At 53.3% G+C, this 26081-nt stretch overlaps 9 protein-coding genes across 9 annotated transcripts; 2 read left to right on the top strand and 7 right to left on the bottom strand.

The window, feature by feature from the left end:
* Positions 1-195: 195 nt before the first annotated feature.
* Triagg1_7397 (uncharacterized protein) lies at positions 196-1459 on the bottom strand (the record flags this gene model as incomplete). The annotated part of the gene is made up of 4 exons (XM_062902127.1): positions 196-327; positions 395-535; positions 618-1286; positions 1388-1459. The coding sequence occupies 4 exons, from the start codon at positions 1457-1459 to the stop codon at positions 196-198; spliced, it is 1014 nt and encodes a 337-aa protein (XP_062753715.1).
* Positions 1460-2119: 660 nt separating this feature from the next.
* On the bottom strand, positions 2120-4049 carry Triagg1_7396 (uncharacterized protein; the record flags this gene model as incomplete). Its single annotated transcript, XM_062902126.1, has 4 exons — positions 2120-2420; positions 2488-3014; positions 3071-3777; positions 3854-4049. The coding sequence occupies 4 exons, from the start codon at positions 4047-4049 to the stop codon at positions 2120-2122; spliced, it is 1731 nt and encodes a 576-aa protein (XP_062753714.1).
* Positions 4050-5225: 1176 nt separating this feature from the next.
* Triagg1_7395 (uncharacterized protein) lies at positions 5226-5910 on the bottom strand (the record flags this gene model as incomplete). Its single annotated transcript, XM_062902125.1, has 2 exons — positions 5226-5679; positions 5780-5910. The coding sequence occupies 2 exons, from the start codon at positions 5908-5910 to the stop codon at positions 5226-5228; spliced, it is 585 nt and encodes a 194-aa protein (XP_062753713.1).
* Positions 5911-6401: 491 nt separating this feature from the next.
* On the top strand, positions 6402-7414 carry Triagg1_7394 (uncharacterized protein; the record flags this gene model as incomplete). Its single annotated transcript, XM_062902124.1, has 2 exons — positions 6402-6711; positions 6774-7414. 2 exons carry the CDS (start codon positions 6402-6404, stop codon positions 7412-7414), a joined length of 951 nt encoding a protein of 316 aa, XP_062753712.1.
* Positions 7415-7982: 568 nt separating this feature from the next.
* Positions 7983-8923, bottom strand: Triagg1_7393 (uncharacterized protein; the record flags this gene model as incomplete). The annotated part of the gene is made up of 2 exons (XM_062902123.1): positions 7983-8396; positions 8495-8923. The coding sequence occupies 2 exons, from the start codon at positions 8921-8923 to the stop codon at positions 7983-7985; spliced, it is 843 nt and encodes a 280-aa protein (XP_062753711.1).
* Positions 8924-10059: 1136 nt separating this feature from the next.
* Triagg1_7392 (uncharacterized protein) lies at positions 10060-11346 on the bottom strand (the record flags this gene model as incomplete). Its single annotated transcript, XM_062902122.1, has 4 exons — positions 10060-10436; positions 10499-10880; positions 10957-11152; positions 11231-11346. The coding sequence occupies 4 exons, from the start codon at positions 11344-11346 to the stop codon at positions 10060-10062; spliced, it is 1071 nt and encodes a 356-aa protein (XP_062753710.1).
* A 2958-nt stretch (positions 11347-14304) lies between these two features.
* On the bottom strand, positions 14305-17279 carry Triagg1_7391 (uncharacterized protein; the record flags this gene model as incomplete). Its single annotated transcript, XM_062902121.1, has 3 exons — positions 14305-14316; positions 14388-16601; positions 16674-17279. The coding sequence occupies 3 exons, from the start codon at positions 17277-17279 to the stop codon at positions 14305-14307; spliced, it is 2832 nt and encodes a 943-aa protein (XP_062753709.1).
* Positions 17280-19674: 2395 nt separating this feature from the next.
* On the top strand, positions 19675-19953 carry Triagg1_7390 (uncharacterized protein; the record flags this gene model as incomplete). The annotated part of the gene is made up of 1 exon (XM_062902120.1): positions 19675-19953. The coding sequence occupies one exon, from the start codon at positions 19675-19677 to the stop codon at positions 19951-19953; it is 279 nt and encodes a 92-aa protein (XP_062753708.1).
* A 591-nt stretch (positions 19954-20544) lies between these two features.
* Triagg1_7389 (transcriptional regulator family: Fungal Specific TF) lies at positions 20545-22672 on the bottom strand (the record flags this gene model as incomplete). Its single annotated transcript, XM_062902119.1, has 5 exons — positions 20545-20598; positions 20653-20835; positions 20913-21683; positions 21766-22551; positions 22613-22672. The coding sequence occupies 5 exons, from the start codon at positions 22670-22672 to the stop codon at positions 20545-20547; spliced, it is 1854 nt and encodes a 617-aa protein (XP_062753707.1).
* Between the last annotated feature and the right edge of the window lie 3409 nt (positions 22673-26081).

The following is a 26081-nucleotide window of genomic DNA, read 5'->3' as shown; positions in this document are numbered from 1 at the left end:
ATGTCAAATACCGAGAATATCAAGGCCTGGGAACCTGTTTTTATATGTACAATATGAGGGCAATGAACCTTTTGTAGCAATCGTATAATAAAGAGCCATATCAAGCATCGCCTCCGAAAACCGGCTTGTCCATCATAATGTAACTGCTCATCTACCTATCCTTTACCACAAACACCCCAAATCTCATGCAACTCTTCACTCCTCCGAGGCAGGCTTCGCAGCCTTGCCGCTCTTCTGTTCCCCCGCCATGCCGTAGAGCACATTGATGTTATACCGCTTCAGCTCCTCCCATTCCTTGCCGTCAACCACAGAGACGCCGCAAAACAACTATCATCACAGTTAGTTAGTTATTCACACATCTTTTCTATTTCATGGGATGTTGGGCATGGCAAACCTGGAATATCTCGACGAGGATGACCTTGTCCGGGTTCTTGAGGTTGACCTTGTGCTCAGGCTTGACCATGCCGGCGATCATTTTGATGACGGCCTGTGATTCCAAGATGGAGTGGTTTCTCATGGTAGGTCGTATGGCGTACTGTTTGGACATCAATCCTAGTTAGCCAAGTCTCATTCAAACAAAGAAAAGAAAAATCTCTTCTCAGTTGGACCCAACTCACCGTAAAAGGAGCGTCCGTCTCAGCATTTCGGGTCACCACCTCCTTCACCTCCTCCGCCCCATCTGACGCCTCCGCCTCCTTCACCTCTTCTCCCTCCTCCTCATCCTCCCCCTTCTCCTCCTCATTCAAGCTAAAAAACGACGCCAGAACCTTCCGCGCCACCCTCTGCACCCCCTTCTCAGACGCCTTATCCGTATCCACCACAGGCGTCAACCGGTTAATGTATTTGCACTTCCTCTCCTTCGCGCTCTCGCACTTCCTCGCGTCCCTACAAATCTCCAGCACCAGCTGACAAGGGTCCACCGGCCTCATCGTCTTCATGAAAAAGACACACTCGATCGCGACCGACACCGGCGAGAAGACGCCTCTCGGCTGGGGCTGCTTGGGCGCCTTCATGGCCTCGAGCTCCTTCTCGATGGATGCCTCAATGTCTTCGCCCTCGTCTCCCGATTTCGGCTCTGACTCGTCAACCGGCGGCTTGATGCCGTACAGCTTCTCGCCATACTCGTCACACAAGGCTTTGAACTCTCGGACTGCCTTGCCCTTCATGCCCCTCGCATAGGTGACCCAGATGCCCTCATCGCCCACCTCGAGCGTCTTGCCCATTTCCGCCCAAGAAGCGTGCTTCGCCTTTTGAGCCGGCGTTTTCCATCTCCCAGCTGCACCCTCCTATGTTGGTCATCCCAATGTCAGCATATTCAAGGCCATCAACACGAGACAAGGCTTTTCCTTTGAATGTGTAATACAGAGCAAGTATTCCTCCATCATACCTTTCTCTTCTTCAGTGCGGAGCCATCAGAGCCGCCAGGGCCCTGTTTTCTTTTTGACGCGGAGTCTGCCATCCCAATTGATTGTTTTGTTTCGAATATGAATTGGTTGAATGATGATCTGAAGCTCTTTTATGAAAGAGTGATGAGCCTTGCGGCGCTGGGCACAGCTTATTTGAGGCTCGCGATTAGATACGGTGAGTGGGTACCCGGTACATCTATCTTGGTTGCAATTGCTAGAATAGCTGGGTATTCGCGACGACTCTCAGCATTTTTCACGAAAGCACGTGATTCGATATCTCATCCTTGCAGACTCCCAGCTGTTGTCCAGGCAAACTCTCATGAGATCTTGATGGCTGCACCGATTTCACATGCCAGGTAAGAATACTTTAAATGTGAAAAGGAATTTTTAAAATTATTTATTCAATATGCGCCAAAGTGGTTTCTAAAGGCGGATTTTTGGCCGTGGATTGAGCCCTCGATTACTTTGGCGCATGCAATACGGTCTTATACACAAGTCATGTCACAATGTTGAAAACCGATGATTAAAAAGGGATATCAACTTGAAATTCATATTGATCAAACATTCTGTGAAACCATGTATCATTTTTTCTCATTTTGAAAACCCTCCCATCCATCCAATCCTGCTTCATTAACGATCAGTGCCTGCCTTGATCCGCTTTGTCAGGTCTATTATTCTATTAAGGTGCCGATAAATTCTCGTGTCGGTGCACATTAATCCTTTTTGGCGTTGTTCTTGGCGCTGGCTTCCGCAGTCATGATCAATGCTCGCGGGGCGTCTTCTTTGGGCATGTACAGCTCGACAAACTGAAGGCATTCTGCCGCGTTGAATGTGGGATCTGTGAGAAGCTGCTCCAATTCCTCCTTGGTCTTGACAGCAAACTTCTTGGCTGTCTTGGATCCGCCAAAGACGTCAACCAGGGCCTTGAAATCCCAGTTAGAGATGTCGTTGTACTCGGCCTCCATACCGTGGATGAAGCGCTCAATGGTAAAGCCATCGTTGCAGATGACGAAGCTAAGAAATACATGTCAGTGATGGTCTGGTAGAGCTAGGGGTTCCCGAGATTATGGTTGTGACTTACATGATGGGCTTTAGTTTGAGACGAATCATTGTACTCAGTTCTTGGGCTGTGAGTTGGAACGAGCCGTCGCCCACAAAGAGGATAGTTCTGCGGCCGCTGTTGTCGTCGGCTGCTGCAAGGGCGGCTCCTTGGCAGGCACCGACGGACCAACCGATACTTCCCCAGAGGACCTGACTGAGCGCGGTGACGCCAGATGGGAACTTGGTATCCCAGATACCAAAGTTGGCCGTGCCGGTCTCTGTGATGACAATGTCGTTCTTCTGGAGGAATTGACCAACGCGTGGCCAGAGGTAGGCTTGAGTGATGACGGGTGAATCATCTACAGCCTTGGGGATTTCGTTCTGGACAACTGGCGATGGCTGAACATTGAGCTCGGAGGCGCTGATCTGTTTGATAACCTTTTGCAGCACTCCCCTCATCGAAACACTCGGATATGTCGAATACTTGACGACGCAGTGGTCGCTGTGGAGATCGATTGTGTTCAGCTGAGAGGTGCGGTAGGAAAAGCCAGCAGTGTTGAAATCACTCTGATGAAGAGGTTAGTAGATGAGCAACCAAGTATAGGTTTAAGCGGATTACATACCTTGAGGGCACCAATTGTCAGGATAAGATCCGAGGACTCGACAATGTCCTGGGCTTGAGGGGGTGAAGAACCGGCACCAGCATAGACACCACCATACGTCGGGTGCTCTTCGTTGACAGCGCCCTTGCCCATGGGAGTGACAAAGACGGGGAGGTTGGTCTTTTCGATGAGATTGTGGACCTCCTCAAGGACACGATGGCGGATGGCACAAGCATCGACAAGGATGACGGGGTTCTTTGCAGCTCGGAGGTACTTGAGGACGACGTCGACGACGTAGTCTTCACTCTCGGGCTCATTATCGGGCTCTGACAGATCAATTGGCGTGTCGAGTCTGGCACCTTCAACCTTGGCCTGGACCATATCGGTAGGGAGCATGATGTAGATGGGTCGAGAGCGGATGTAACAAACTCGGAGAGCGTGGTCGATCTGAGTAGCAATTTCGGCCGGGTTGGTGAGCTTGGCAACTTCACAGGAGATTTGGGCGCTCATGTTGGCGAAGACATTGAAGTCGCCGTTTCCGAGCGTGTGGTGAAGGAGCATGCCGTTTCGCTGCGAGACGGTGGAGGGGCATCCGACAATGTGGACGACGGGGATGTGCTCAGAGAAGGCACCAGCAACGCCGTTGATAGCGGAGAGCTCTCCAACACCAAAGGTGGTGATGAGGGCGCCCATCTGCTTGACACGAGCATATCCATCAGCGGCATAAGCTACAAGGCAGGAATTGGTTAGTAAGAGAGCGTCACAATTGATGAGATGTAGATGGCATTCATCGTCAGGACTCACCAGCATTGAGCTCGTTCACACTGCCCACCCACTTGAGACCGGACGAGGGCAGGTAGTCAAGAGCAATGAGGTTGTAGTCGCCGGGAAGGCCGTGGACGGAGCGGACGCCGATTTGGTGAAGTCGGCGGAAGAGATACTCGGCAACGTCGATGGGCTGCTCGAGGTTCTGCACCCGGATGTTGATGTTGGCACCCATGTTGGAGGAGGTCTCTCAGGAGTGTGATTTGTGTGTTTGTTTGTTTGTTTGTTGGGATGAATGCGATGTAGTTTGTTGTTGTTTTTGTAGTATAGTATAGTAGTGACCAGCACTCTTCGGTTTAGGAGCGAAAGACGTTCAATTGAGAGTGTTGCTCGTAGGTAAGGCAAGGTAGGAATGGATTGATTGATTGTATGTGAGGTGACTGATTGATGTCTGCAGAAGAAGAGGCTAAACGAGGACGAGAATAGACTATATATTAATATTGATATGAATACGAATTGGCAACTCCCAAATCCAATCCAGCTCAACAACGCCTGCCGTCCATCGCCAATGAATCATCGAGTCTTCTGCACCAAATGCGGCACCGGCGATGGGAAGCAGCCAAAAAGCCCCGCCAAATGCAGACTGCTCGTGCCATCAGCAAGCATGAGCTCACTTTTGGACGCGCCTCTGTCATGATAGTGATGTAATGACGACTCTCAGGCCATTTACGCCTTGGCCCACTCCCTGCGCTAATGCACCCGTTAGAGCTATCAGACGCTAAAGCCCGGGCCTGTTGATTCCAGGTTGCTTGATTGCCTAGAGATAGCCCTGGAGGGCCCTGTATACTCCCAAAATACTTCGTTGGCAGGCCATCTTCAGCGGACAATTACCACAGTCCAAGGCCTCCGATCTAGATTCCATCGGACGCTGCTCGGCACCACGCCCGGTCAATTACCAGCCCGTCGCCCCGTTGTTTCTTTTTTGGCCGCATCACGGTATCGACCGGGTCCAGGAACCAGTCCATGCATACGAGAGTCGCAGGTTGACGAGTTCTTATTGCGAAATTTGATAGTGGAATTGATAAGTCGATAGGCTGAGAGCCCATCTAGCTGTAAGTATGAGCAAAGATTTTCCTTCTCCTTCTCCTCTCGTGGCATGCTCGCAGGCTCTCGCCACCATGCGCACACAAGTCATGATACCTCGTACCACTGACAATCTCTGTCTGTCTATTGCCCCTATTCCCAACTCCCAACGCTTCCCAATAAACGCCGTCCATCTATGGCTGTCAATGCACCAGCCCCCTAGTAATCATACAGTTTTTTTTGTTCTTTCCCCCTTTTTCCAAAAGCATTCCCTCCTCCTTCATATCGTACACAATTCTTCCATTCCATCGACAAAGGCCGTGGCAATTCAGTCGCATCGGCCATCCTTCCACCCGGTCCTCCAGCGCTCATCCCAACGCGAGCAGTCAAACTCGGGCTTCCCCAGCTTCCTGTTGACGTCGTTGTGAGCGCGGCAGAGCCACTGCGAAAACTCGTCCCGGTTGTTCACCTGCGGCTTCTGCCGAGCCATGTAGCCCTGGAAATCCTCGGCGCACACCCAGCACGGGTACAGCTTGGAGAAGAGCCCGACGAAGCTCAGCAGGTCCGACTTCTGCCCCTGCGAGGGCATCTCTGGGTACGACGCCGCGATGGAGTGGAGGAGCGTCCAGGTGCTCCGGCCAAGAGTCTCGACGTCGGGCGGGCAGTCGGCCGGAGGGCCCGAGGCGACGGCTGTTGCTGTTGTAGATACTGCTCTGCTGCCGGTGGTGACGTCTTTTTTCGTCTGTGCGGCCCAGGAAGCGAATGATGTGCAGCTTCGACATCTTTTCGATAGACAGGGCACTGTTACCATGCTTGATCCAATATCCAATGCCAAGACAGGCACAAGCGTAGACACAAGGGCATACGGGTGCAGAGACTTACGGCTTGCCATCTTTGCCTAGCACCACTCCCTTGGGAAACTTCTTGGGCTGCTGGTCAGCGGCAGCAGACTCGGAAGCACCCGAGAGCCCCGGAACAGCAACTGCGTCTCGAAACGATGCTTCCTCTGCCATTTTTTCTTCTTCTTCTTTTCTTTTATCGGTAGGATAACGTCCCAGTAGTGCTCGTAAACCAACGCTCGCACGCACTCAATCACTCACCCCAATCGAGTCCCGAGTGGCGGCCAAAATATCAACAAGGATGAAATGATGGAGAGGATAAGATATATAAAGATGGAATGGTCTCAACATTCGATTCGTACAATATCTTGCAACTAATTTGTCAGCCCCCGGGAACCGCCTCTAACCCGTCAGTCCGGTCACTTTTTTTTCTTATCGATAAAGCTGCGGGTAGCCCCTCAGCCCCTCCAAGCCCATCGTCATCCACTATTTGCAGTTCATGGCAAGACTGGTTCGTCCGATGTAAGCAACAACATCGCAGCTCAACATCGTGACCGTACAGCTTCAATTGTATCCTCCCATATGTAGAGTATTGACATTAATCTCAACCTCATGCACCAAATACTCCCCGGCAACCTCCACCCTGTAACAGTCTAGCTTCCATCATGTCATCCTCCAATTCCGCGCCACAAGACAAGCCGATCCCGGTCCTCCTCCTCAAGACGAAATCCAGCCCATCCGACGCATACGAAGACCTCTTCTCGGCCCCTTCTCATACTCCCCTCTTTGAACCAACTTTTGTGCCCGTCCTACAACACAAATTCGAAGAAAAGGGGGTAGATAGACTCCGAAACTTGCTCCGCCAGAAGCGCATCGGGAGCAACCCGGACTGCGAATTCGGCGGGCTGATATTCACTTCCCAGAGGGCAGTCGAGGCATTTGCGCATGTAGTCCGAGAAGACGAAGCATCAAATGGTTCGTATCCTTACATTTATCAAACAGTACCATCTCCTCTTAGCTAATATGGTTCGTTACAGATGATCCCGCATGGCCTCACTTACAGCACATCCCCATCTACAGCGTCGGGCCAGCCACCACCCGCGCCCTATCCGCCGTCTCCCAACAACCCCCCCTCCAAATCTTCGGCAGCCACACCGGCAACGGCGATGCCCTCGCCCAATTCATCCTCAGCCACTACACCGACTGGCACCGCAAAGACCATCCCCGACAACTGCCCCCCCTGCTCTTCCTCGTGGGCGAGCAGCGCAGAGACATCATCCCCCGCACCCTAATGGACCCATCTCTCCCCGAAGACCGCAGGATCCCCGTCGTCGAAGAGGTCGTCTACGGCACGGGCGAGATGCCGTCGTTCCCGGACGACTTCGCAGCGATATTGAGCAAGACGCAGCATAGCCCCTCGCGGTGGGTCGTCGTCTTCTCGCCGACGGGCTGTGATAGCATGCTTCGCGGCCTCGGGGTGCTGGATCCTTCAACGGGCAAGTTTTCTGGATGGCGGGATCGAGGGACGTTTGTGGCTACGATTGGTCCCACGACGAGAACTCACCTTGTCAAGAATTTTGATTTTGAGCCTGATGTCTGTGCTGAGACACCGACGCCGGAGGGAATACTAGAGGGGATAGTGGCTTTTCAGAAGAAGAGACTAGAGGGGACTGCATAGTAGCAATGGGAATGGATTGATAAATGAAGCAAGAGGAGGAATTTAGAACCTGTAGAGCTGATGCTGGCCATTGGCGTTTTGGCAAGACACTGTAACACATTGTAAGAGTAGATACGAAATCAAACAAAGACGGAATAAAGATAGAGGAGGGAGACGGCGCTCATTCAATTGGCTTTCTGGGGTATCATAGTATAAAGCGTCTGTCTGTCTGTCTGTCTGTCTGTCTGTCTGTCTGTCTGTCTGTCTGTCTAGGCATCAAATTCTCTCAAGGGAGTGTCTTCTTCCTCTCTTCCTCTTCCTTCTCTTCCCTTTGTTTCTTATATTATCACTCCCCATCTCACTCATAAGTCTCGACAAGTCTTCCTACACCTCTTATATAGTATAATTATGCATCACATGATTCGAATCATGTTCGACAGACGCTCACTCATATAGATGACATCTGTCTCCATTAGGCAGACGAATTGAAGAACGGGGCTCCAGTAGATGATGCACCAAATTAGGAACCCTCATCCCATGGTAGCAGGCAAATCAAGGTAGTTTTGAGCAAAGGCATGCTGCAACCTCATCACGCCCCAATCACCCACAGCTCAACGCCAATGACGCTAAACTTGGGCCCCGCGTCGCTCAGCGGCTCGTTGCCAAACGTCTCGCACGTCGCGCTGTGGCCCACGTCGAGCGAGTCGTCCAGCCACAGGCCGTAGTGGCCGCCGCCCGACCCCACGCTCAGGAAGCCCGTCTCGCAGTTGATGTAGAAGTCGTTGAGGCCGCTGTAGGGGAACGCCTTGAAGCGGATCCCGGGCGTCGAGGCGCCGGACCGTGACGGGGGAGCGAGCGTCGTGCTGCGTGTCAGATGGGTCGTGTCTGCGGACGGCGGCAGCGGGAGGGACGTCAGCGTCGAGGCTCGCCACAGGAAGCACTCGCCGTTGCCAAAGTAGGACGGGGCGGGATGAGGATACTCGGAGAGGTAGGCACCAAACGTCTGCGTCAAGTCAGCAAAACCGTCTCTACCCATATATCCCGACTCCAGCTTGTTTTTCAAGCTTTCCACAAGGACAAACTGCAAAAACAAAGACTTACCCCGCCCTCCTGGTCCTTGACAACCAGCACAAAGCCCACCCTCATACCCTCATACTGGCGGCACCGCTGATACAGCGTCGCCAGGCTGGTGCCGTTCTGCTCCAGGCTATACACCAAGCGCCAGTCCTCGGTGATGCGCAGCCGCTCCGGCACCATGGTGCGAATCTCCTCGGCCACCACCGTCGTCAGCAGCCTCGACCCGGCCGGCGTGTTGTCCTTGTATCCGTGCAGCACGACTGGGTCCAGCGGCGGCGGCCGGAAGGGGCTCAGCGTGCGCAGCGACGGCGTGTAGACGTCGTTGATGCCGTCCTTGAGATGGTGGTGGCTGTGGCCGTGGCCGTGGCCGTGATGACTATCGGCGTCTTCGTCAAACTCGCTGCCCACGCGTGTGTCCTCCGTCGAGAAGCGCCGCATCAGGCCCGTCCACATTGCTGCCAGCTTTCTTTCTTTTTTTGCCTTTTTGGCCTCTGGCGTGGGAAAAGCCCCCTTGTGGTAGGTACCTATAGTAAGCAGCCCTAGAGCTGATGGTATAAGCCGGAGGGTCAGGAAGTATCAATCTTGATCTTTCCACTGCCCAGAAGTCTTGGATGTGGCACCAGGTTGGTAATGGGTGGCAGAAATGTTCAATTGCGGTATGGCGGTAAGCAGCCGCGAGCAGTTACGATGTATCCAAAGACGAGACCCGCCAGCCGAGCGATAGAAGCCGGAAGGCCATGGAATTAGGGCAAAGAAAGAAGCCGATGACGACGCCCAAGGAGAAGAGAGAGAGGGGGGGAGAAAGCAGGGCGTGATCAAAATCCAAGGTGCAAAAGCTGCGTGTACCTGCGCAAGGTAAGACACCAAGACGACCCTAGGTAAGGTATGGTGGGCATCGAGTGCTTGTCACAGGCAGCTTTTTAGCTGTTCGACAGGGCTCATGCCTGCTGCTGTTTTGCCTCTGTCTGGTGGGGTTGGCCCGGATCGAATCATCCAATGCTGTCATTCCATTGGCTTGGCCCGAGACCAACAGGCCATTGCAGAAAACAGCCGTCCGTGTCGATCGCGACACTCGCCCCGCACCTCGGCCGGGACCAGCCTTTTGATGCTAAATATACATACTCGGGCTGTAGGTAGTACCTGTACTCTTGTAAATTGAACACGTTCATCTTGTAAAGCTAATCTATAAATACCTTGTACTCTTCAGCTCTTTTGTAGGAAAGCAGACACTCCATATACATCATCAACCATGTGCGTGTATTCGTCGAGATGCGCAGGCTAAATCACGACTCCCCCCGCAAAAAAGCAACCAAAACTTGAGCTTAAAAAAAAAAAGAAGCCATCCGAGGCCAGTGTATTTATTTCGTTTCATATCTCGTCTCATTCCTCCTTGCTTTGCTATCCGCTCGTCTTGGCCCGGCCAAGACTGATATCCTTTCTTTGCCAATCTCAACTCATCTCATTGCTGCATGTCCTCCGCAAATACCTCTGCAAATACCTCCGATTTTGTTCACCTTTGTGTATAAATTGCAAACAATCTCCTCCAACAACGTGCTTCATCGAGCTCTGAAAAAAACATGGCCAAGCTTTTACCGCATAATCTCTTGGTAAATCAGTTGCTTCAGCTGCTCCTTGCTCAGGGTATCTTTGTGCTTGTCGAAATCAAAGAACTCCTCCGGGATCGGAGGCGCGGTGGGCTCATCCTCAGGGTCATGATATGGCTCGAGGTAGGGGTGCTTGAGGGCATCCTCCACCGTGATTCGCTTTACAGGGTTGAACGCCAACAGCTTCTCCAAGAGGTCCAGTGCCAGGTCAGAAGTCTTGGGGAAGAGAGTGCGGAATGGCACCTTCTTCTTGAAGGGCAGCGAGCGGATGTATTCCCTTGCTCGTCGAGACTTGATGCCGTAGTAATCCTCCATGGTCGGCGTGCCGAGTACATCCAGGATCAGGGTCAGCTGGTGGTGGTCTGGAAAGGGCCTTGTGTCAGCATTCATTCGCGTAAAGAGTTCGGCATAAGTGCCAACTTACAGTCCTTTCCGGGGAACAGAGGCTTGCCGCTGAGCATCTCGGCCAGAATGCAGCCAACGGACCAGACGTCAATGGCCTTGGTGTACTCCTTGAAGGTCAACATGATCTCGGGGGCACGATACCATCGCGTGGCGACGTATTCAGTCATGAAACCAGAGTTGTCCTCCTGGGAAGCAGCGGATCGGGCAAGACCGAAATCGCAGACCTTGAGATCACAGTTGGCATTTAGCAAGAGGTTAGATGGCTTGAGATCTCGGTGCAAAACGTTTGCCGAGTGCATGGCCTTGAGCGCTCGCAGCGTCTGGTAGATGAAGTACTGGCAGTGGTCGTCGGAGAGGTCCTGGGTTCGAATGACTCTGTGCATATCCGTCTCCATGAGTTCCTGCACGAAAGTTCCATGGTAAGCAAATATAATGAAAAAAGGTAGAGTCAACTTGCGGAGCTCCGGGGAGACATACCTGGATAAGGTAGACCTCGTTGAAGCTATCGTAGCTTCGAGGCTTCTGGATATCAAGGATGGAGATGATGTTTTCGTGGTTGAAGTAGCGCAGGAGCTTCATCTCTCGCAGAGTTCTCAGACAGAACATGGAGTGGTCGAAGGGGGTAATCTTCTTGATGGCAACCTTTTGCCCGGACGGCTTGTGAATGGCAGAGCTGCCCCAATGCTGTTAGAATCTGGGCGTGCGTAGCTACATACATCCAGACCGCAAGTCCGGATCGGCAGGAACTTACCAAACAACTCCGTAGGCTCCCTCGCCAACAACATCCTGGATGTCATACTGCTCGCTGACGTTGAAGGAGATTTTGCGTGATGCCGACGCATTGTTGGGGGGGTTCGACCGAGACATGATGGTCGGGCTTGCGCTCTGCGCGACTTGAAGCTGAGGTAGTTGGTTGTGGGCGGGTGACGGTTAATGGCCAAAGGTGGGTGTCCGAGCTCGAGAGCGTACAGAAACGCAACGCAGCACCAGGCGGGAAAGGGTAAACAAAGGCCTCTCCGTACGATATGCGTTGGAGATTCTCGTCGGTGCCCGCAGGCTAATATGCGGATAGGCCAACTAAACGGGACCTCCACCCAGCGAACTAGAACAGAGTCAGTTTGAGGCTCTTGTCGTGGCAGACGAGGGGGGGGATCACGGCTATACGAACAGAAGGTGGGAAAAGGAACGGGCGCGGATATGCAGAACAGCTGCCAACGCTTATCTTGGGGCCGAAGAAAGAGGAGTTGAAGAGACGAAAAAAAGGCGCTCAGTCTCGGAACAAGGACAACGGATGAAATAAGAATACGAGCGGACAAAGACAAAGACAAGACAAGACGGACGGGCTTCTGGCAAATGATATGGAAGTCTCGGTGTGTTGACGAAGAAGCACGAGTCGCTGGCTGCGGGGTCGAAGGTGCGTGCTGGTCCAAGTCCAAGTGGGGTGGCCCAAGGCCTTTGTATCTGCTCAGCTGAGGAGCGTGCGTTAGCGAGCCGGTGCTTTGTCTCTGTACAAGCAATAATTCAGGAGCGCCAGCGGGGGCGGGCTAGGAGTTGAGAGGCCCAGGCCAGGCCAGGCAAGGGGTCAAGTTGCAGACAGTTGAAGGCCTGGGCTAGGCTACCGAGTACAAGTAGGTATGTTGCCGGTACTAGTAGCCTCGATAATAGGTGGTGCAGGGCCCTGGATGGACTGGACCCGGCTGGCCTGTTGATGCTGATGCTGTGGTGGACACGGAGCAGATGCATGGAATACCTACCAGAGCCCGCCTGGAGTTGGAGTTACAGGTTCGTGCCGTACGGGTTCAGGCCGCGCGCGGATCCGCTGGTGGCCCCCCCTTGCAACTGTCCTGTGACAACCTGCCGATCCTGGGCAGAACCAGATCGAAGACAGGCGCTGGTCGTTTTGTCTGTACCGTATCGAGCCCGGGTTTGAAAGGCTCGAAACAGCAATGCCCTTTGGCTGAAGAAGGGGGGGGGGGGCTGGACCAGACGGGAGACTGTTGACGGGGAAATGCCGTGGGAATGCATGCATGCATGTAGATATGGCCTGTCAAAACGCCGGCACAACATACAGGTGCCCTTTTCGGGGGAGGTTTCCTTTGTGTTTTGTTGAAACAAAGACCTCAACTGGGAGTGAAAACAAAGGGCTATCTACAAGGATTTGTTTTCTAGAACGGAAGCCGGTTTTAGATTGCTGAAGATTTTCTTTGGCCGCATACCTAGGTACGAGAGGTAGCTTGTACCCTCAGTCTACCTAGTACCTCCTTGGTACGAATGCCAAGGTGCGCTTTGTTCTTACCAGAGCTCTGATGAGAACTACCTTGAAGGCAAAAACAATCATCTCATCATCCAATTGTGACAAAGAGAGGGGAAAGGTGATTACACTGCAGTAAGCTCGCGCTGAATATGCACCCCCCCTCATCTTCATCACAAGCAACAAAGAGAATGGACAAACCAAGTTGGCCGTCTTACTCGTACTTTGTTTCTATCCCGATGGCATTCAAACAACCTGAACCTAAACCAATCCCATCCAGCTCCCGGCGCCTGCCTGAGCTAAAGCCCGCTAAAGCCCGCTAAAGCCTTCAATGTTCCATAGCGCAGTTGATGGTCTCGGCAGGAGAACGACATGGGGGGCGTCTGGGGCATCTTACAGGCTCAGCCCGCCCTGTAGCCCTCCAGCTTCTTTTGCGCCAGCGCGTTTGAAGTTCCGACTCCGAACGAGGTCCAGGCGCTTCTCTTCAACGGCCATCTCAACCAACAAACTCCAGTCTCGATACTCGTCAACATCACAATCCAATCCATACGATTGCATGCCCGATGAGTCATATGATCCCTTCTACATACCTAGTACATCCCCCTTTCTTTCTTTCTTTCATCTCATGACTGCATCCATCATCACAAAGCAAACTAACCCTCTTTTTTTCCCCTAAGCGCCTAATCTCCATCCCCATTGGCCAGCCAAGCGTCCCCCTCGCCTGTTTCATCACACTCCCACCTGCGGCGTAAATCACAAATTCCCCCAATAAAGGGGCCCAACCTCAAACCACGACGTTAGAGGTTCTTCTCCAGCGTCGTTTCAGGCACTTGGCCCGTATTTCTCATCCCAGCCTTTTTTCCCTTCCATGTTAAACCCTACCGTACGGTTGCGAGTACGCTTCTTTGTTCGTCCTCCTCCCTGTCCAGTTACCGAATATTACAAGAAAACACTTGTACCAAGCGTAAAAGACGAGGCAAATCACGTAACAGTCTCCCAGTTACACCACCACAAATGTGACGCACAAAAAAAGGCCGTCTCTCCGTATTGGTTACCAATGCTCGAAAATTTATGGAGTTTCCCAACCCAATCAGATAAAACACGCCACTTCTGCCCCCGTCCCGCCGACGAAACAAAGTGCTCCAAGTGCCCTTTTTAACGGCCGGCCGGCCGGCCTCTATCGCCGTCCGCCGCATTGCAACCGCGGGCAGCGATGCCGAGATGCAAGACAAGAGTAGCATCTTGGCACTTGGCGGTATAAAGGCAGGATAATGCCTGATGAGGCTAGACGGCTGCCTAGATGAGAAAGTAGACAAAGACGCCTCGAAACAACGTACTCAGCCACAGGACTTGGCTGAGTCTCAAGAAACACATCTTCAGTGCTTCAAATTATAAGCGACCATTTGTTGAAATATTGTTCGTTTACCATAAAAAAACAGACATAATCCCATCTCCTCATACTCGCCCTCATTTTTTTCTGCCAAAGGCCGGCCACCATGAGATTTCCCCTTCACTACCTAGTCTATACAATTATTATTGTGACACCACCGCTCACATACAATCCTTAACAATCATTACTGCACAACCTAGATGATCCATCATGTTAGCTATCGCGTGTCGCTGATAGGGTTATCTATGGGGGTGCCGGTTGACGTACCTTTTCTCGAAGTGAACCAAGCCACTGTGCCGCACTTACTCCCTGGTCTGCCCGGTCCTCGACGAGCAGCGTTTGCGCCCACAGCTTGAGAGATGGCTCGCCGTCCTCCCGAACAACGTACAGGTGCGGCACCGTGATGCTTCCCACGCCAAGTGCTCGGTGATCACGGCTCTTCTGGATCACGGCCCTAATGCGCTCGTTGAAGTCGTTTTCGAGCTCGGGAACCCGGCCCTTGCCGACGTGAACCTGTGTGCGGTCCTCCACTCCAAAGACGTCGGCGATGAGCTGAGGAACGGCATCGCGGCCCACCCACAAGAACTGCACCTGGCCGTCGTCAATCAGATAGAGGCCGTATGGCACCAATCTCTCCAATGACAGGTTTTGTGCAGGGGGTAGGGTAATTTGCCCTGTGGCCTCATCCGGGACACCCGCATTGTCGGGCATGTCGTGCAGAGAGTAGAGTCTGGGGTAAATGTATCGGATCAAGAGCGGGATCGGAAGCGTGGACAAGAGGCACAAGGCGGCCGATCGAATGTCGGAAGGAATTTGCGCCGACTTTCGTAGGCCGACATTCTTTGTGAGGCCAAGGAACAGGAGAGGGAGTCCTCGGAGGTTGGCAGGGAACTGCAGACCGCCGCCCATGCTGCCGCCGGCGAGCTCCTTCTTGAAAGTCTGGAGAAGCTCGGTAACCTTGGCTGACAGGGCGTCTCGGGCCGCATCCAGGCCGCTGCTGAGCGCTCTCTCGACGGCCTTGTGGCTGAAGTAGGCTGTGATGGCGGACTGGTCCGCAGACGCGTACAGGTCAGACAGGTTCGTCGTTGTTGGCAGGGCCAGAGTCAAGACCCTAATGCGACGCTCTCCATTGCATGTCGTGTGTAGCACGGCCGCCTGGAGGCATACCACGTTCTTAGTAAGACTCTCGTCAATGGCGACTTCAACAACGTAGCACTGATCGCGGGGGAAGGCCGGGAATGCGCAGAGATCTGAGCTGCGGTTGAAGAAATTTCCGTAAAAGGCATTCATGCGCAGACCAGTGGTCGCGCGAACTCGGAGGACGGCCTCCAATCCAATCTCGGAAGACAGGTAGTCGCTAAACTCGGAGGCGAACTTGAGTGCGTCCTCCGGTCGCGAGGCGTGCCAGCCAGGATAGAACCAAGTCTGTCCACCCGTATATCTCGGCAAGTTGCTCAATGAGGCCACGTCCTGGTACTGGGATGAGAATAAAAACATGTCAATAGAAACCTGGTTCTTGGAGCACTCGACGGCAAAGCTCTTATAGAAGCTGTTCGAAGTCTGCAGGAGGCTGCTCTCCTTGGAGGTTCCCAAGAGCTTCTTGTCTTCCCTCATGTCCAGCTTTCCGACGCCGGTGTTGGGAAGCGAGGCTGTGAGAACAACAATCTTACCACCAAGCGCGGAGATGAGCTTGTGTCCCGCACGCAGGGCGGAGCCCATGCACGAACCGTTGCTCTGGTTGTTCTGGAACATGTCCGGCAGCTTCTGGAGGAACTTTTCGATGCTCTGGCGGCTCTCGGTCAAGGGAACCAGGAGGTCGTGGGGCACCGGCAAAAAGGGCTCGTCAAGGTCGCTGACCACGAGCATGCTGGTCTCGCCATTCTCTTCCGAATCCTTGGGGATGGAGAAGTAGTGAAGGCTAGAGTCGACGGCGAGGAAACCAAGGCGAGTTCGGCGATCCGCGTTGGGTATCCTGTTCAAGCTGTCCAGGATGGTCCTGGCACTCGTGGCCAGGAGGCCGTTGGAAACAGCCGCATAGCTGACGTCGAAGAGGAAGAGGTACACCAGGGGCTGGGGCGGTCGGACCATGTACTCCTGGGGGGCGACAAACTCGACGACGGCGTGGTTGAGCTCGTGGCGTCGCCATCTGTCGGCAGCCTGCTGGGCCGCAGCATCCCAGTCGAAGGCCTGGGGCACGTCGTTGCTCAGGTTGCACATGTTACACCTCCAGCGGTGGCCGTGGTCCAAAAAGGTAACAAATGGGTTGATATACGTCCTACATCTTCGGCAACGTGAAATGACCTGATCTTGGACCACGGGGATGGGATCCTCGTCGTCGTGAAGAGCTCCGTACGGCTGGATGATGAGAGCAAACGGCAGCTTGGACTTCTTGAGCAACGAGTTGGATGTGGGGACGGCGTTGATGGTGGAGCGAATGTATCGCGAAGAGCAGTTGGAATCCGGCGAGGCAGTCACGCTGGTCTGTCAAGAAACGCAGCTCATATTAGCGCACGTCATCGCGCATGGCATGTTGGACAGGATGTCAAATCTTACATTAGGCGGAAGAATGATTGGAGGAGGAGGCAGATCCAGCTCCGTGACGTTGAAAGGCTGGGTCAAGAGGTCCGTAGGATAAAGCTGGTTGAGAGCAGCGGGCCTGTTTGCTTGGGCCATCTGCGGGGGCTGAGGCTGGGCTCCCATCTGCATCCCAGCCATGCCCTGGGTGATGCCGGCGATGCCAGCGGCAGGACCCTGACCACCCGGCGGTTGATATCCCTGATCCGGAGCCTGGTAGCCGCCATATGCGGGCTGCGCTGCGGGCACGGGTTGCTGTGCGCCATAGCCGGCTTGGGGATACTGGTATCCAGGCGCCGCGGGTCCGCCAGCGGCAGGTTGAGGCTCGCCCTGCGGATAGGCACCGTAAGGAGCAGCACCGCCTTGGACTGGCGGCACGCCGTACTGCTGTCCGACTGGTAGCTGGCCGCCAGCTAAAGCATTGGCTCCTGTGCCGACCTCGAAAGCTTGCGCCGCATATCCTCGCTTCTTCTTTTTGCCCGCAGCAGCCTCGTGGCCGTGAGGTGCGGCCTGGCCATCGTATGGCTGTTCCTGGGCTTGCTGGTCAAGCGGCTGGCCGTAGCCATCGCTGGGAGGCGCCGACATGATGAGATTGAGTAGAACGAGGGCGTCGCTCTGTGCGCGATCAGAGGCGAGGGATGTTGGGATGGAGTTCGGTCGGTGGGGAGGGCTGGGCCTCTAGAGGATCGTTTGCTCTGGGCGAGAAAGCTCTGCCTATGGCCACGAGGTGACGGCCGAGGGGGTGAAAAGGCCGAGGTTGCGTCCGACAGTCGAAGGATCGAACAATTCGATGTCGAAGCCAGCCGTCTGGGTGGATTGGCAGGCGGAAGCAGGATCAAGATTCGTTGGTGGGCGTCACTGCTTGTCGTCCAGTCGATAGGTAGAGTGTCCTTTTTGGATAGGTATTAGACACCGCCTCTGAGCCACACAAAGAGGGGCGCTGTGGCTAGGGAGAGAGGCGTTGAGACGCGGTGGAGCACGAGGTACTAACAGGCACTAACAGGAAGAGGTAGCAGCGACTGCAGCAATGCAGGTCGATATTGTTTGTGTTGTATTGGTGGTTGTGGGTTTTATAGAACGATTTCATAGACCCTTGAACTTCCAATACCATTGAACACCTAGACGTTTTCCAAAGACACGAGGTATCCAGAAGAATGGATTATCCACGGCTGAGCTTCGAGACATTGTGAGATGCCGTTGGAAACACGTCGCTACATGCCATTTCGGTACGCGTACAGGGACTTGTTGAAAGGTGGCCAAAAAGCAACCACGGTACTAAGGCAACATTTGTTGATCCTCAGCGATACGAGCAAGCTTGAATCAAGCCACGTGGTACATAGATCTAAACACGGGGTAGATGGCAGATGACTGGTTCCTGATGACTTGCCGCGACGAGAACAGCTGAACCTCGCATCTCAGATCTGAGCCGTACACAATACGTCAAACTTCAGGGTAGCTGTTGATCTCCAAAAGCTCGATGAAACAACTCTTCACAAGTTGAAGCAAACAGCGGCCGGAATTCGGCAACTTGCCCAGACCCTAATCTCCCCGCCAAGGCAGACAAGGGCGTCGCAGCGGTTCACCCGTCGATGCATGCAGTGCAGTACTAATACATATTGACATCTGATACCCTGTCCATCATCATCATCCCCCGATTAGGACATTTTTCGCTGTGGGGGATCCCTCTGCAGTATGTACCGCGTCTAAGCTCCCCGGCTGTGCTGATGCGATTAATTGCTTACACGAGCTAAAGCATTTCAATTCACCGCTGTGTTGCCGACTCTCTTTCTTTCTTTTTTCTTTTTTGAGCTCCCTCTTTTGCTGCCAGTGAGTGACTCATGAATTGCCCATATATCTGATACCACGACAAGGAGCTTCTTCTAGTGAGAATGTCACCCTTCTTTAGACGAACCCTGCAGGTACCATCAATGCAATTGACGCAAAAGCGTCTCTTCGCAGGAACCGCGTCAATGCTCTCCATGCTCTGCTCTCAATGTTCGGCCACGGAACGATAATAATAGACGGGATGCGGTAATCCTACAGGTCCCTACTTTCAGGTCCCCTCGCTAGCCCGCCACAGCCCACCTGCCCCCAGCGCATTAGCGTCGCCAACAGCCCACTGGCAGCCGCTGTAAACTGCAGGCTGGCGGCCCCCCTGGCTTGCAAACGCGAACTACCTACCTAGTATCAACAAGATGAGATGAGGAACAAGCATCATCATGAGTTGAGCAAGGGGAACAAACAAAACAGTATGTCAGAACCAAAAAAAAAAGGCGCGGGTGAACGGAAAGATGCTCAACTCCTCAGCCCCGAAAGCCCAAAAAGCCCCAGATATTCTCTTCCCTTGATCAAGCAACCCGGTCTAGTGTTACAAAGACAGACCTGTGCAACCGTGCATGTAGCTCAGCAGCTATTTCGGGCAGTAATAATCGAAAATCCAATCGCCAAAAGGCTGAGGCCTCCTCCACTCACTTGCACATGCATTCAATTCGCATTCTTTTTAATCTTTTGCATTCCCATTCCACTCCCTCCAAGCTTCCCATCACTCCAAAGCCATCAACTTGCTTTCTTCACGCTCCCTCTTTTTATTTTTCAGTTCTTCCAAAAACCGTCACGGGTTCGATTTTTTTTCTGGCCTTTGCCGCCTTTTTCTTCTTCATTCCAACTCTTTTTCGCTCCTTTGACATTTGATCATCTGGTCGCGCCACGTCCATTTCCCCAAGAGTCGCCTGCTTCGTTTGCGCCTCGCCGACAAAATCGCCTTTAATAACACACCCAAAAAGAACCAAAACCTTAGATACCCCGGGCTATATTCGTTCGCCCAGTTTTTTTTTTTAAACTCAGAACAGCATCGCTTGCCTCCCCGCATCGCGCCACTCCCTCCTGAATATCATGGCGTCAACCTTGGGGTAACGTCTCTCTTTCATTCTCTCTCTCCCATCCCTCACTTAACTCTAAGCAAAGAACATAAACAACTAACATGCATCTTACGCCCTGCTCCAGCCAAATTATTCCCCTCATCATCGCCATCGCCCTCCTCAGCGGCGGCGGCTGGGTCCTCTACCAAATCTACCTCTCCTTCGTCCAGATGCGCGAGACCGCGTCCGAGCGCATGGGCCGCAAAAACGTCGTCTTCACAAAGGACGGCGTCCGCGTCGGCATCAAGCAGATGCAAAACGAGAAATACGTCGACAAGACCCAGAGCTACGTCGTCAAGGCCTGGAACCTGGGGACCGCGCAGAGGGACGAGGAAATGTGAGCAGCCATCACCCTTTGCGACCTATGTTACACTATTGGGGGGACCTGGAGAGGCTGTTACTTTGTCGCGGGGAGCTTTTTATGCCTGGGTACTAATGTTCCTTGGGATTATAGGAAGCGGAAAGGCTCGAAATAACGGAGTCGGAATAAGCTTGACGAGTCAACTTTGGATTCAAATGTCAAAATGACATGTGACGGACGGCATAGGAATTACTTGCAACTGATGAGAGTTTGCCGACTAGGACTTGAATGGGAGGGAGCATTGTTTTTTTCTTTCTACTTTTCATGGATGGAGCCCCTTTGGAAATGTATTGCGGAGGAGCGTCTAGCTGGGCCATCGCTTGATTGACTGAACAAGTCATCTAATAGGCCGTTATACATATCCTAACATCTAACTCTCTCTTAAATGCAGCCACACTGATAATTTTCCCTAAATAAGACCAAAATGATGACACTGTCAAACGCAAGAACCTATGACATGCTCCTAGCCTGTGCGCCTGACCCAACCTTTCCTTTTCCTCGGTTGATCACCCGATGCCTGCGCCTTCGAAATAACAAATAAGAACCGGTCCGTATGGTCTTGCAGTTCATCTCAATCCCCTTCCGGACTTGTATCGTCGTACGTCGAAATAGCGTGCTGCGTCAACTGCCGTCTCACGTTAGCGGGCTGCCCATCGCTAGGTGCGGCTGCTTCACATACCAATACAGTCGGCTGACCCTGGAACATCTGCTGCCGGAACATCTGCGGTGCCATGGGCATCGTGGGTAAAACTTCGGACGGCTTTGCGACTTTCATGGAAAGAAGCTTCTCGACGTTGACAGACGGACTGTTGGCCATTGTGCCATCCATTCTAATGAGCATGGAAGGAGTCCGATATTGGAGCTGCGGGTTGATTACAGCTGTTAGCCAACTTATACATGTGCATGTGCAGGACATGGAAATGGGGGATGTATTCATACCTGTGTTAGCATGAGAGCGTACGAGACGCCAAGATGCTTTCCGATGTAGGTGAGCCGTCCACGAGCCCAGGTTCGCTGGTGATCAGTCGTGTAGTCTTGTCCCTGGATACAAGCCAGCGGCCAGGTCAAAAAGTATCCAGAGAGGCTTTTGAAGGTATCGTCTTCGCCGCAGGCAAACCCGGAAAGGCTGTCTTGCTGAAACAGGTGCTTTCGTGTGCTGAACCACCCGAGCTGGTAGGGTACCGAAGCTATGATATCGGTGATGTTCTCCACGCATATTCTCCTCGCTGTGGCATACTCTGGCGCTGTGCGGTAGTCGACGGGTGAGCAGACCCAGGCGGCACACCGAATCACGACTGACGCCAGGATGATTCGTGATACTCGCATCATGCCCCAGAGGCTAGCCACCCACAGATCTGGGTAGGCGTCGACGCGGCCTGGGAACACTTCCAGCTGACCGTAGTCGGCATCAGGGATTTCATCTTGCCAGAGGATGGTCCGGTATCTAAAATGGTCTGGGAGCGTCTCCGCCCATCGGATGCAGTCAAAATCCACCTCCCGAGCTTGTCTGATCAAGTCTTTCATGGCTTCAACGCTTTCCATGTTTCGAGGGAGCTGGCTCATGAGCCGGTTTACCTCTGCCCTGATTTCCCCGGTGCGAATGCCGAGCCTCTGGCACTGAGAAGCATACGTATCGCGGACAGAATCTGAATTAAGCCACCACTCCGCCTGCATTAGAGGTGGTTTGGCAGTACTGAGCGTGTGGACAATCTACGAAAACTACAGTCAGAACAGGAAGATATAAAAGCATACGAGGAGTCAAACATGTGGTCATGACAGAGGAAGAACCTACCATCTGGGTTCGCACCGCTATGAACAAGGCGACACCGATTTTGGTCCGGAGTTGTTTGCGGCCCCGTTTCCTGACAAGCTGGATGGCGGCACGGATGTGAGGCCCCCAAGCCAGCATGCCGAGGTTTCTGGTTGTAATGTTTTCGAAAAGCCCCAGCAAGAGGATTGATGCTAGTGTAGAATCCTGCTTGATGGTGTCTGGGTTGTTCAAGGCTATATTTATAGCCCCCAATGCCTTTGAATGAATGCGCAGGGCGCGTTCAACCAGAAGCTCGTCCCCCCGGGTATTGGCGAAACTAGCCATGGCGCAGGCGTCGAATGCGGCTTTGAAATGGGGGGCCACCTCTTCTGCCCTGAGCAATGGTACTACGTACTCGTGGAACCCGCGCCCGTTGCCTTGCCGCGGAATGAGGACGTAATTGGAGAGGAAGTGGCAAGTCACCTGGCCGTCCAAGTCCATCTGCGGCTTCTGCAGTAGGGAGTAAAGGCCGGTCCAAGGGGTCTGCTGATTCTTGCGGCCATAGGAAGCCGTTGAGGACAGGTGTTGAGATGTCGCAAAGGAGGGGTTGGCGGTTGAATCTTGACCGGTTGAAAACGTCGGCTCAGGCGTAGAACCGGGGGCGAATTTGGTCATCCTTTGCGCCAAAGCCTTTTTTGTTGCCCGCTGCGCTCTCTTCTCCGTCGCCTGGGTCTCGTTACGAAACACCAGGTCGAACTCATCTCGGTATCCAGGGCACTGCCGGCGAGACTTGGCACACTGGTTGCAGGTGGGCTTTGTCTCGTCACACTAGTAGATGATGAGTTTCGACGCGGAGCTTCATAACAGGGCAAAGAGCAAAGAGACATACCTTGATGCGACGAGTACGGCACATCTGACAGCCCCTTGAAGGCTTGCCTTGGTAAACCATGGTGAGTGTACGAAGCTGGCTGGCTTATATCAAAGAATATCGGGTTCGGAGCTTGAATATCGTATTCTCGAAACCATGATATTGGACCATGGAGAAGTGGCCAGAAACGTCGGCAAGATGAATGTACAGACGACAGACCTTTGACAGCGGATATATAGGTATATGTATGTATAGGAGAGAAGAAGAGCGTGTTGAGGCTGATATGGGGCGAAATTGGGCCTGACCCTCTTGCCAAATCGGGATGGGAGAGCTCGAATGAGGATGAAATAGCGTGTGAAGCCAAACGCCACGCAGCCCTATCTCGGTACCAAGAGCCGAAGAAAGTAAAAGAAGGATTAAAAGGGGAGAGGCAGTTAGAAGATCGAGGGACCGTCTTCAAAAACGGAATCGCGGCGATATTGTAGAGTGGTCAGCTTCCAAGGCAGGCAGCTTATGGGCTCTCGAGGTGACGGTGAAGGAGAAAAGATTCGAGAGACGAGAATCCGAGGGCGCCAAGCAACTCCCAATGGTGATGGGGGAGAGGGAGGGGGGCCCGTAAACAAGAGGCCACGAAGGGAAATGTTTGCTCAACCTGTCACAAGGCAGGCAGGTGGATGACGGTGCAACAGTGAGTGACGAGAGATGCCGAGTGTTGGCAGGTAGGCGAGAAGCGATGTATCTTGCGATGAGAGAGGAGTTGAGCAGCGACTTTGGTGAGATGGATGTCTGATTTGCCGAGGCTATGTAGCTAATGAATGGTTGGATGTGCCTCCCGGATAAAGTGGTGGCGAATACACACGGCAGAAGCAATGAGGAGCGATCTGGAATCGGACAGCAAGTTGGACGGACGCCTGGAGACTGCGCCAAGGAAGACAAGGGGCCAAGGTTGGGGGCGGCTGGAAAATTATACAGGGCGTTGACGAGCCAGATGAAGGACTGCGGTGGATGAAGCTATCGCAGGCAGAGTTGGAGATATACTCGTATGCCGTCCACTTGGTGCTGCTGTAAGCGAAATCCGGACCCGGATTGCAGGATTTCTAGCGAGCCGGGATCTTGGTCAGATTCAGGCGTGCCAGCCGGGGAGCCTCTGCCGGTCGACTGTCAGGCTCTCGCTCTGGCTCAACTCTCTTTTACTTGTCGAACCGACTCGGACTCACTTGTACGTAAATTCTTCTTTGTAGGCCTGACGCGGGTATCAACGAGAGGAGACGCTGGAAAAAGAAAATAGAAGAGGTCAACGTGAAGCGCGAGCTCCGGGATGACGACGAATGAGGGGGGAAAAGAAAGGAAAAAAAGGACTTGGAATAGGAGGCCCCAGGGATAAAAGAACGGTCTCGATGCCAGCCAAACGGGAGACGGGCTCACAAAGAGCAAAGCATCAAGTGAGACGGTTGGAAGAACGAAGGAAAAGAAGGGAAAAGAAAGGAAACGGACGGGTTTGGCGGGAGGGTGAAATTCGTTCTCGTCACGGCAGCGTGATGGCCATGGGATGGCACTTCGCACGAGACGACCAAGAAACCTGGAAGCGAGATCTTGGCGGTACCTGCGTGGATACAAAAGCTCACGGGTTGGTATTGGTACGGGTGCAGGCAGCACGGCGGAGGGCGTTGGGCTTGGGGCCTGTACCTGTACGCGCACCCTGCCTACTGGCCGCCGCTGGGTCTGGTACTTTGGCAGATGTAACCTGCCGTGTCGCGGATCTCAGTTTGCCAGGCCTCAGACACTGGACTGGACTGACAGGTGCCAGGGGCTGCAGTTTAGTACCCAGACGCCATTTGAAGCCATCTAATCAATCACACTGGATCCATCAATGCATCAATCCAATGCTATATTGGGCCACAGAGAACTTTGACCGCTAACCGAAGCAGCTAAACTAGGGGTAAAGCCGGTGCTGTTTCTTGCGAGTGCCGAACGCATCTCCAAAACATCTTCCCATCAATCCACCCGCATTGGAACCAATATCGTGACAAATTGGCATTCCCAGATCCCGGGAAATGCTGAAGACTCTCTTGCTGCCAAGGTGGAGCCAAGCCGTGCAACCGTTGCGCAGGTCGAAAAAAGCTCGTTCAAGACTTCTTATTTGCTGTGCACGGTTCAAAGGGCGGCAGCTCGCCGAGATTTGACTCCCCCAAGTCCGGACTCCGCGCCTCGTACTTTAATATAAAAAGGAAGGGAAAAAAAGAGATGCCACCAACAACAGCAGGATCGAGACTCGTCCCATCCTTGGAAAAGGCTGCCCCCAACAAGCATAAACTAGCATGGGTCGGAGTGATCAAGCTGCGGAGTGACCTGATCAAGCCCCCCCCCCCTGGCCTAGGACCCAGCAGATTCAATGCCAAAGGTCTAGAGCTGCAGGTTTAACACGCTGGGGAAGCGCGGCTAGCGAGAGATTTGAAGCCTCACCGAAACGCATTGGTGTATCTACCGCCTACACTAAAACAAACCAAACTCCCACGAGCCGTCAAAGTTCAGTCTTTTGGGCTATAATTAGCTGCGACAGGCCAAAGGGGGAACCGCTTCTGTTTGACGAGTGTCATGGGGGGTTCCATCTGCCGCTCCCCCAAGGTGAACTAGCACGGCACCGCTGTTACGAGGGCCAAGAAAAACGAAACAAAAGGCGGCACTCAGAAACAGAAAAATAAGGAAATAAGAACTATGAACAGAGGAAAGAATGGTGAGAGATGGGGGAATAGAGCATCCCGGCCAATGGATTGTTGCGGGTGCGCAAAAAGAGGCTACGTGCAGTTCCGAATGGAGGCTACTGGCAGGCCGTGGGCGTCTAGATCCCGAACTCGACGACTCCCTCGTCTCCGTTGATGAGCTCTGCAACTGGTGCTGATGCATCTGATCTCTTCTTCGTCTTTACCAACTGTTTCCTCGGGCTGCTATATCCGTACACGCAGCACCATCCATGTAAGTAAGATGTCTGATGGTATAAAACCACCATTCACCATCTTGACCTCCAACGCCCGCAATCCAACCGCCAAGAAAACCTCCCTACCATCGCCATCCCAAGCCTGTCCTTTACCGAACCGTCTCTCCCCGGTAGGCCAAACACGCGAAGCGAGACGGATCACAGCGTTGCCTCCTCGTACGTACGACCCCCCCCCCTTCGTTGCACGTCACACCCAACAGAGGCCCTGCCCAGCTCAGCTCAGTACGCATGTTTGCCTCTCTCTCTCTCTCTGTGCCCCCCCTTTCTCCTTTTCCCTCCCTCTCTTCTTAGTTCTCACGTGTTTATCTTGCGATATTAGGCACATATGTATGCCTACGCAGCCTACGCACTCCTTGGTTGGGACAATATTCCTCGCACAATGCTTCCAGACAGCCCCCCCCCCCCCCCCCCTGTAATCCAATACAAAGGCACTCATGATGACGATGCTAATGGCACCAACTTCGCCTACGCATGCATGCATACGCAACTCCCAAA

Source organism: Trichoderma aggressivum, assembly GCF_033847375.1.
Source record: "Trichoderma aggressivum f. europaeum strain CBS 100526 chromosome Unknown scaffold_032, whole genome shotgun sequence".
In the NCBI taxonomy this organism is placed as follows: domain Eukaryota; kingdom Fungi; phylum Ascomycota; class Sordariomycetes; order Hypocreales; family Hypocreaceae; genus Trichoderma; species Trichoderma aggressivum.
This window is presented reverse-complemented; position numbering and strand designations above follow the sequence as displayed.